Source organism: Dipodomys ordii, unplaced genomic scaffold (genome assembly GCF_000151885.1).
Source record: "Dipodomys ordii isolate 6190 unplaced genomic scaffold, Dord_2.0 Scaffold1, whole genome shotgun sequence".
NCBI classification, from domain to species: domain Eukaryota; kingdom Metazoa; phylum Chordata; class Mammalia; order Rodentia; family Heteromyidae; genus Dipodomys; species Dipodomys ordii.
This window is the reverse complement of record NW_012267217.1, coordinates 17,380,597-17,391,593: the sequence shown is the minus strand read 5'-3', so window position 1 is coordinate 17,391,593 and position 10,997 is coordinate 17,380,597. Positions and strand designations below refer to the sequence as shown.

The following is a 10,997-nucleotide window of genomic DNA, read 5'->3' as shown; positions in this document are numbered from 1 at the left end:
GCATAGCTGTTTAATGGTTTTGTATGTTCACTGGTAAAACAATACACTAGGGAAGAGGCCACATATATGTGAATGTTATCATATGCAAATGTGTCAACATAGCATGCCATACACATTATAGGAGAGAAGTATATTCTCTGACTTGAGTATTTTCTAATATCAATATTTCTTTTAGCATGCCATACACATAATAGGAGAGAAGTATATTTTCTGACTTAAATATTTTCTAATATCAATATTTCTTTTCATTCTTTTTTTTTTTTTTTTGCCAGTTCAGGGTCTTGAACTCAGGGTCTGGGCACTATCTCTGAGCTTCTTTTTGCTCAAAGCTAGTCTACCACTTGATCCACAGTGCCACATCCAGCTTTTTCTGTTTATGTGGTACCAAGGAATCGACCAGGGCTTAATGAATGCTAAGCAAACACTCTAACACTAAGCCACATTCCTAGCCCTAATATTAATATTTCTTAATTATATTAAATATTAGGAAAATTGTATTAAAATTTAAATACTGTATAGAGACATATTTTTCACTTCCTGACTTCCATTGTTTTGAAGAGAGATTGACTTCTCAAAAAAAAGCCTTTAAATTAGAAAACACTTCTGAGGTTTAAAAATTGGAGATCATTTGTTCATTTTTCTTACCTTTATAACTCACATTTATCATTATATACAATTTTCATATTTATCACTCTATTTATCATATGTTATCATTATATAATTGTATTTACCATGATAAAGTTACAACAATTGGGTTATTAGAATTGTGGATTTCTCACTTGCTAAAGGATAATACTTTGATTGGAAGTCAGAAAATGGTCAATGTGTATTAGATGTGAGTCTTCAAATACCTCTGATAGGTCATATGTTAAAAAGGCAATAGTAAATTCACTTAAGGATTTAAATGGATATAAAATCTTTGATACCTCTAATTCTTAACATTTCAAATTTACTTTTTTAATATTTTGTATTAACATCCAAAAATAAAACAAGGCAATGAGGTGGTAATAAATAAATAGTAAAGATGGAAATACAAAGGAAACATTTTTTCAATCCCATAAACAGTGCTATGTTAAACACATCAGAATAAAAATGTCTCTTAAAAACTGTTTTCATTTAGCTCAAGATAATAGCAACCAGGACAAAATGCATAAGAACATTATAATTGCTGCCACTTTTAGAACTATAACTTTAACTGATAAATAATATATATATTAAAGTTTCATTCTGCAGAAAAACAAAATAAATTGCAAATAATGCCATAAAGTCGTATTTTAAGTTCATCCTTTAGTAACAATATAATTAAATTATTACAATGAATAGCAGTATTATTCTTTGTTGTCTATAAAAATAGATATGAATGTTTCTGTTGAAAACCTTTCTAACTTAACCATCAATTACATTACTAATTTTTATTAATTAAGCAGATATTATGACTGTTAAAATCCTTTTTCTCAATAAGTGCACTCAAACTGATTTCAAATAAACATAATCTTCAGATGTGTAGCATTTGTGTATTTTTAAATGAATAATATAATTTTGGTGTACGGTTGAAACTATATTTGTAATTAGAAATAATAATTGTCAGATTCTTTTTGTGAAATGTAATGTCCTTAGTCTTGCACTACATTTATTAGCATGCTATGGAATAACTACAACCCTCCATATTTCCAAAAATAATGGCTATTTAAATTGTTTAGCAGCGTTCTTTTCCTTTCTCTCTCTCTCTAATATAGATAGATGTATACATATATGCATATATATCATAGTGAAAAATCAATTACTATCAATATTAATATTATAAACATAAAATCCACTTGCCTTATAAAAGACAGAACTTAGGAGATTATTAAAATTTAAATGTGTTAATCATACCTAGTTAAATTACAAACCAAACAATTGGGGTAAGATACTGTTAATTCCATATCCAAAAATAAAATCAGTATGGAACATATAGGTAATGATTAATTATTTGTGGTATATGTCAGCCTTTAGCAACAAATTTCAAAACAGTAAGTTTAAAACATTAAAAGCAAATTTGGTACATTGAATGCATATAGTTAGTTATTTTCCCATACACTAGGGGGTGGTGTGGCATAATTACTCTGGAGGGTTTTCTTGTTTGTTTTTGCTTTTGTTTTTTTTGTTTTTTTCCTATGAGGATGTTTTTCACATCACTGGTTTTCTTCTTGAGAACTGTATTTTTAATATTCCACCCCCTCCACACACACTGCATGACAATACATCTAATTAAGTTTAATCAATAAACCATAATATCTATTCGTGCAAATTTTTTCCTCTTGTTTTTACCTTATGAAATTCTAGCAAGGATATTTTGACCTTCTTTGAGTTAGTGTGCAACTAAAATAAATTAAATTTCTCAAATTAAGAAAGTAACTATTAATGGGGATGGGGGTGTAACTGATATTGGAACACTTGTCAAGCATGTATAAGGCTCTGTGTTTGATCCCACTGTTATGTAATTCTACACTAACAATTAGCGTGCAATCATTATGCTTTAAGTTAGCTACTATTTTCAAAGTCTTTGTTGTGGAGTATATGTGCTTGGACTTCTCTTACCCAGACATAAACTGGAGTTTTTCAAGCCCTGATGTTTAAGCAACCACTCAGCAAACGACCATGATTTCTGCAAGGCTCTAATCTGTGGTTATACATGATAAACTACCAATTTACAAAAAGGCAAAGACACTTTAGGACATGAAAGTCTGGCTACAAAGAGCTTGTAAACTGTTGAGTTTCCTAGGGAAGAGGCAAATAGCTGGAACTGCAAATTTAGGCCTGCCTTATCTCATTGAAGTCTTGAAGAAATAAATAGCTCCTTTACCTGAATCTTTAAATGATTATCCCAACAACATTCTTCAGAACTTTCTTGTAATTGGTCTAGATTTGATTTTCTTTTAATCCTGAATGATTCATGTTACAGAATTGTATGTTAATCATTCACAATTTATAAATGGCAACTTAACTTCAGTATTTATGAATTGCAATCAATACTCTAGCAATCAAAACACTCACCTTTTGTATTTCAATACAGTTTTCTTTTTTTAATCTTAACTCTTTCCCAGAATGGCTGGCTCATGAGTAAACCAATTTTCACTTGTAGATTTACTGAGAGGTGGGGGGGGGGGAATGAATCTTTGAAATTTCTGAAGTTGGAGGACAATTTGGAGACAGAGAGGCAGAGACAGACAGAGAACAGGAATCATTGCAGATCTCCCACTGTTCTATCTATATTTTTCACAGTTCAGCCTCCAAGCCTCCAGGCTTTGGCAAATATATCTATTAGATGTTAGCAAGATAGACATCAAATTGCTCTGTGGACTAAAAAATACAAATAAATGGATGACAGAATGAAGATGCACTAAACACAAAACTGCTGCTCTCTGGGTGGGGCCTGGGATCACCTAGAACCTATACTGAGTCTGGAGGAGGGATGGCAAGAAGAGTAGGACCTTAAGTATGCAGCCAAACTTGAGATTTTACCAGTGAAGAGCTGTGTGGACCAAAAAGCTTTCTCCTAAAAACAGAGATGCTTTTTCTCTAAGGAGACACAGCCTGGCTTTCAAAGGGAGTGTGCTTTTCTTCTGAAACACTTTCATAATCAAGTGACTCTTCTTGCATGGGTATCTGGGGACCGCCGATTTTCCTCTAAGGATGAAGAAAGTCACATATCGGTTGCTTTTGTAGCGTGTTTACTCTGGTAAGGGAAGCACCCTGGACGTTTCTGGAAGCCTCACACACCCAGTGAATGTCCAGGCCATCCGTCACGAACACGTGCACACACACACACACACACACACACACACACACACACTCCTTCGCACCTCATTAGATGGGCCCACGAAGAGTCAGCAAATCTGCGCCTCCCTTCGCATAGATGTATAAAACGATGATGGCATGTGTGTGTGCATTAATGTGTGTGTGTGTGTGTGTGTGTGTGTGTGTGTGCAGAAATCCAGCAAGGAAGACCGCAAATGCCAAGCATGCTGTGATTCCCATTCTTGTACACATCCAGCCAAAAATAAATCTACTATCAAACTTTGATTAAAAACAACAACGACAACACAAGCAAAAACAACAAGAACACAAAGATGTGCTGCTCCCTCCCGAGTAGTTAAAATACACCCCGGGAGACCCGGTGGAGGCGAAGCTCTGGGCGTCGCAGCCACCGGCAAGGCGCAGGCTCCGCAAACCCCGGTGTGGTTTCCTATCCCACTGATCTAATCAATGACTCTCAAGCGTTGGGGCTCCTTGGCCCCGCCCCCGCCAGCGTTTTCCCCGCCTCCCATTGGGTGTGGGCCGAGGGGGTGGGGCCGTGCTCCTCCGGCGGATTGGCTGGCAGGGAATCAGTATCAATGTTTAAGCGGCGGCGTGAGGTGAATAGAGTCAGTCAGCGCGAGACGCTGGGGAGCCAGAGGAGCTGCTGCGAGCCGAGCGCGGCGGCGGATGCAGCGGCAGAGGTGGCTGTGGCGGCTGCGTTGGCGGCGGCGGAGGGCGGCTGTGGCGGGGACGGCGGCGGGGATGCCTCTCCAACTGTTGAATTGAATTTCCCACCTCTCGCGCCCTCCCTCCGTGGCGTCGCCGAAGGAGATGGATGTCTTTGGTCGGAAGCCCGCACGTCGTCCTGAGGCTTTGGGGTGAAGCACCAGACTTGAACAGAGACCACCCGTGACGGGGGTAGGGGAGGGGGGGAATTAAACATAAAGCAGCATCTCCACCCCAGGCTGCACACCTAATGCACACGGATGCTGGACCTGGTGCCTAGAGCGCACTGAGAGGAAAAAATATACATATATCCACATATATGTATATACATGTATATGTATATCTTGAACTATGATCCTATGAGACTAAGCTGTGAATGATTTCTGAAAACGTGATTTCCCCCCCAAGACTGAAAGATTTGGGGTTTCCTCCTGCCTACCCAAGAGAAAAGGGTCTGTGGGGCTTTTAAAAAGAATACCCGTGAATCAATACATACAATACACCTAGCAAAGCAGAAGCCTTGATTTACAGAGCCTCGGACTCCTGCAGGAAGAGGTAGAGTAAAAGTACTACTGGATTCACCTGCTTCTTCCTCCCCCCCATTCCCTCTCCTTCGGATCTCCACCCCCCCCCACCACACATACCCCCGCCCCAACCTCCAAGACATGCATCTAGTCGTCGTCTTCTTCTTTCCATTGAGTGAGTCAGAGAAAGCCCTAGGAAGAAGCCGCAACTAATGCCTGTCGTGAGCCGCGAGTGAATACGATTCGTTCCGCTGCTTTTTTGACTCATCTGGTAGATCAGAACACCTGCATTTTCTGGATGTGTCATTCCCAGTAGAAAAGACATATATAAATAAAAAATGCAGGCTCCTGGAGAACCCGAAACCCTGTGGAGACAAACCTGCGCCTAAGCTCCGCTGGGAAGGGAGCTCCCCGACGCGGGTGGGGAGCCCTGGCTGGACCGCGAAGGCTGCAGCAACTCAGCCCCTGCACTCGCAGAGTCGACCCGAGAGACGGAGAGAGAGCGCGCGAGAGCGAGACTGCAGAATGCATCACGCCAAAACCTTCATGCGTTTCTTTCACCCAGCCCACTCCTTCTACTATTAAAAATATTCATCATCACCACCATCATCTCACCGGGAGAAGGAGGGAGGAAAAAAAAAAGAACAATTCTGCACTTTCTTCTCTTGAAATATTCACTTTTCATTCCTCGCCACGGTTTCCCTTTCTAAAGGAAGAGGACTGTGAGGCTGGGCTATTTGGAAGGAGCTGCTGAATAGAAAAAGGAGAGAGAGAGAGAGAAAGAGAGAGAGAAGGGGGGGAGGGAGGCACTTGACAGCCCCGGCCCTGTGAATGCGGAGACTGTTTCCTAGCTAGGAAGAGACTGGGGAGGGGGGGCTGGAGAGAGAGAGAGAGAGAGAGAGAGAGAGAGAGAGAGAGAGAGAGAGAGAGAGAGAGAGCCCGCGCGAGGACCCGGGAGGGAGGGAGGCTTTCCCTTCCTTATTATCTGCCTCTCGCCCTCCCCTCCGAGGCTGCACGTCCAACCATGAGTTGCCTGTTGATTTCCTTGCGCCTGGGAAGCACAGCAAACTGGAATTAAACTGCACGGGAGAGAAGTCCCTCGCTCGCTGCCAGAGGATGGGATGGTAGCGGAAAGCCACTGGCTCGGCGTAGAGACATCACAGTGTGTTCTGCGAACAGGGGCGGAGATAGATCCAGATTTTTTTCTTCTTCTCTCTCTCTTTCTCCCTCCCTGATAGACTCACCCCGCAAAAGCTGATCGGGCTGTGGCTCTCTCTGGATTTCGCAAAGAGGGGGAGGGGGAGGCTGGGAAGCCTTTTCGGAGGAAGAGAGGGAGGAGCCTGGCAGAGGGAGGAAACTACAAATCGGGACACTAGTTCTTTGCGCTGCATTTCCTCCCCTCCCTTTGGCTGCTCGGAAAGGAGAGAGAGGGGAGAAAAAGGAAAAAAAAAACCGCTTGGCTGGGAGATGCAGTCCGCCGCTGCCGCCGCTGCGTTCGCCAGCAATGCAAGATTAGATCTCCAAATGCAGCAAAACACTGCCTGAAGACAGAGCAGCCTGCGCCACGAAGCAGACATTTATTCCACCGTGCGCCGAGGGGGGAAAAAGAAGCTTCAGAAAGGACGACGACAACAACAACAAAAAAGGGAGAGAGAGACAGAGAGAGAATTATCCGTGACTATTTTCGTCGTTGATCCTCACTCCCTAGGAATTTCATCTCGGAAGACGAGTACCAAGTAAGGATTTCACTTTCCAGATCTGCCTGGAGACACACCTCCCCAGCCCTCCCCCCCGCCCCATGGCAAGACTATTCAGTAACCAGCCGGCGGGAGCGGATTTCCAGCGCCCTAGCGGGAGCGAGGCTAACCGAGCGAGCCTCTAGCTCATTATCATCCCTCCCCCAGACTCGATCTCCTCCTTCTCCTCGCCGGCTTCCCTCGCACAAGTTTGAACCTCCCGAAGTCCGGGTGCGCGCCGGAGAGAGACAGACAAAGCCCCCCGGGGCTCGCCCTCCAGCAGCCCGGAGCCGCCGCCTCGCTCCCAACTGCAGCTGCTCCGGCGGCGCCTCGGTTGCTAGCTCGGTGCGGATGCTGTAGATCAACAGGTTCGGGGAACTTGAGCGGAATTAAGGAGAGGACTGACTGCCTCCGTGCCGCAGCTCGGGTGCAGAGGGAGAGGAGAACACCCCCTCCACCCCCCACCACACACACACCAGACTTGTGGCTCTCGGTCCTCCTGGCGCGCGCGCGCGCGCGCGCTCCGCCCCGGCCCCAGGCTGGCGCGCACTCACCCGCTCGCCCCTCCGTTCCGGCTGCACTTGCCCCCACCCCACCGGTCTGGGATGTACCTTTCCATCTGTTGCTGCTTTCTTCTCTGGGCCCCTGCCCTGACACTTAAAAACCTGAACTATTCCGTGCCGGAGGAGCAAGGGGCCGGCACGGTCATTGGCAACATCGGCAAGGATGCTCGACTGCAGCCGGGGCTTCCGCCGGCTGAAAGAGGCGGCAGCGGCGGCGGGAGAAGCAAGTCCGGCAGCTACCGGGTGCTGGAGAACTCGGCACCGCACTTGCTGGACGTGGACGCCGACAGCGGGCTCCTGTACACCAAGCAGCGCATAGACCGCGAATCCCTGTGCCGCCACAACGCCAAATGCCAGCTGTCCCTGGAAGTGTTCGCCAACGACAAGGAGATCTGCATGATCAAGGTAGAGATCCAGGACATCAACGACAACGCTCCCTCGTTCCCCTCGGATCAGATCGAGATGGATATCTCGGAGAACGCCGCCCCGGGCACCCGCTTCCCCCTGACCAGCGCCCACGACCCGGACGCAGGTGAGAACGGGCTCCGCACCTATCTGCTCACGCGCGATGACCACGGCCTCTTTGCACTGGACGTCAAGTCCCGCGGCGACGGCACCAAGTTCCCCGAGTTGGTCATCCAGAAGGCGCTGGACCGCGAGCAACAGAACCACCATACGCTGGTGCTGACCGCCCTGGATGGGGGCGAGCCGCCGCGTTCCGCCACGGTGCAGATCAACGTGAAAGTGATCGACTCCAACGACAACAGTCCGGTCTTCGAGGCGCCTTCCTATCTGGTGGAATTGCCCGAGAACGCCCCGCTGGGCACGGTGGTCATCGATCTGAACGCCACCGACGCCGACGAGGGTCCCAATGGGGAAGTGCTTTACTCCTTCAGCAGCTACGTGCCCGACCGCGTGCGGGAGCTCTTCTCCATCGACCCCAAGACGGGCCTGATCCGCGTGAAGGGGAACCTGGACTATGAAGAGAACGGGATGCTGGAGATTGACGTGCAGGCCAGAGACCTGGGGCCCAACCCTATCCCGGCCCACTGCAAGGTCACGGTCAAGCTCATCGACCGCAACGACAACGCGCCGTCCATCGGTTTCGTCTCCGTGCGCCAGGGGGCGCTGAGCGAGGCCGCCCCGCCTGGCACAGTCATCGCCCTAGTGCGGGTCACCGACCGGGACTCCGGCAAGAACGGACAGCTACAGTGCCGGGTGTTGGGTGGAGGAGGAACCGGCGGCGGCGGCGGTGGCCTGGGTGGGCCTGGGGGTTCTGTCCCCTTCAAGCTCGAAGAGAACTATGACAACTTCTACACGGTGGTGACCGACCGTCCCCTCGACCGGGAGACGCAGGACGAGTACAACGTGACGATCATCGCGCGGGACGGGGGCTCGCCTCCCCTCAACTCCACCAAGTCCTTCGCAGTCAAGATTCTGGATGAGAACGACAACCCGCCCCGTTTCACCAAAGGGCTGTATGTGCTGCAGGTGCACGAGAACAACATTCCCGGAGAGTACCTGGGCTCTGTGCTCGCCCAGGATCCCGACCTGGGTCAAAATGGCACCGTGTCCTATTCCATCTTGCCCTCGCACATCGGCGACGTGTCCATCTACACGTACGTGTCCGTCAACCCCACCAACGGGGCCATCTACGCCCTGCGCTCCTTTAACTACGAACAGACGAAAGCCTTTGAGTTCAAGGTGCTGGCGAAGGACTCCGGGGCGCCCGCGCACCTGGAGAGCAACGCCACGGTGAGGGTGACCGTGTTAGACGTGAATGACAACGCTCCGGTGATCGTACTGCCCACGCTACAGAACGACACCGCCGAGCTGCAGGTCCCGCGTAACGCCGGCCTGGGTTACCTGGTGAGCACCGTGCGCGCCCTGGACAGCGACTTTGGAGAGAGCGGGCGCCTCACCTATGAAATTGTGGATGGCAACGACGACCACCTGTTTGAGATCGATCCATCCAGCGGGGAGATCCGTACGCTGCACCCCTTCTGGGAGGACGTGACCCCCGTCGTGGAACTCGTGGTGAAGGTGACAGACCACGGCAAGCCCACGCTTTCCGCGGTGGCCAAGCTCATCATTCGCTCGGTGAGTGGCTCCCTGCCAGAGGGGGTACCCCGCGTGAACGGGGAGCAGCACCACTGGGACGTGTCGCTGCCGCTCATCGTGACTCTGAGCACCATCTCCATCATCCTCCTAGCGGCCATGATCACCATCGCTGTCAAGTGCAAGCGGGAGAACAAGGAGATCCGCACTTACAACTGCCGCATCGCTGAATACAGCCACCCGCAGCTGGGCGGGGGCAAAGGCAAGAAGAAGAAGATCAACAAAAACGATATCATGCTGGTGCAGAGCGAGGTGGAGGAGAGGAACGCCATGAACGTCATGAACGTGGTGAGCAGCCCCTCCCTGGCCACCTCCCCCATGTACTTTGACTACCAAACCCGCCTGCCCCTCAGCTCGCCCAGGTCAGAGGTGATGTATCTTAAACCAGCCTCCAACAACCTGACTGTCCCGCAGGGACACGCAGGCTGCCACACCAGCTTCACCGGACAAGGGACTAATTCGAGCGAGACCCCTGCCACTCGGATGTCCATAATTCAGGTAGGAAACTTTCAGCCTAAGTGGGACTACACTTTTATGAGCTAGTTTTGGTGCTGTCCTCAGACATTTGGATCAGGACTAGCCTCAGGCTGCCAGCAGCAATGAAAGGGGGGAAAAACGAAAAGGGTTTATTTTAACTGTAACAGTTGTTTGTATATCACATGCACACATAAACCCTCCCGTGTAAAGAGTCTAAAATCTGAACAAAAGGTATGTCTGACTTCTGTTGCATTTTTCAAGTTTATTTTTATATAGATAAAATCACTGTAGTGTTCAAATAGTTTGTTTTATTTGGTTTTTGTTTTAAACATTCATTTCCATCACGGGATTCCCAGAATAGAAAAAAAAATAAGTAGAAATCTGTAAAGACATTTTAATCCCATTAAAATATTTGATGTGAACATTCAGAAGAATTTATATCCAAACTTAACAAGTACAAAATAGCAACCAGTCAGAATTCTACCACTTAGCTCACTTTGAACAAACTTTTCACTCTCCCCAAAGTTGCTTTTACATTTTAAGTGTTTTATGGGACACAGATCTTCTTCAGCTGCAATAGCAGAGTAATTCACTGGTGTTACTTAAGCTTTTGTAATATGAATTATACTCACACGTGCTTTCAAAAGTTTGAGTATAGGCAAACTTGGAGGAGGGGGGATCATTACTAGGAGGGAAATTTGTATTTGTTTTGCTTGTGGTTTTGGGGGGAGCCTCACACACATCTGTTTCTGAGCAGTCATTAAGGAATGAAAAGTGAGTACCACATCACTATTTTGTGCTGTTGAAAACGTAAGACAAAGTTCCCTGAATTTCAGGCTGCATCTATTTTGCATAGTGTGTATTTTTAGTGCATCTATAAGATTTATAATATAATACATAATGTAATACAAAATTATTAATTCACGATAAAATCTATTTAGGGGCAAACCTTGGATACTAGTTCTTAAAAAAATAAGTGGTGACTTCTGTGAGAGCACTTTATCTAGTCACCACTATTTTTATTTTATGGAGCACTGAATTGTGTCATAGAAAACATCATTCTTGAATATGAA

The 10,997-nt window shown here is 47.1% G+C and overlaps 1 protein-coding gene across 1 annotated transcript in view; it reads left to right on the top strand.

Annotated features, from left to right (window-relative positions):
• Positions 1–7,354: 7,354 nt before the first annotated feature.
• Pcdh17 (protocadherin 17) overlaps positions 7,355–10,997 on the top strand; it is a 91,812-nt gene continuing 88,169 nt past the window's right edge. Inside the window, exon 1 of the mRNA XM_013033402.1 lies at positions 7,355–9,945. Coding sequence (XP_012888856.1) covers positions 7,372–9,945 — 2,574 coding nt within the window. The 5' untranslated portion in view covers positions 7,355–7,371. The remainder of the gene's footprint in view (positions 9,946–10,997) is intronic.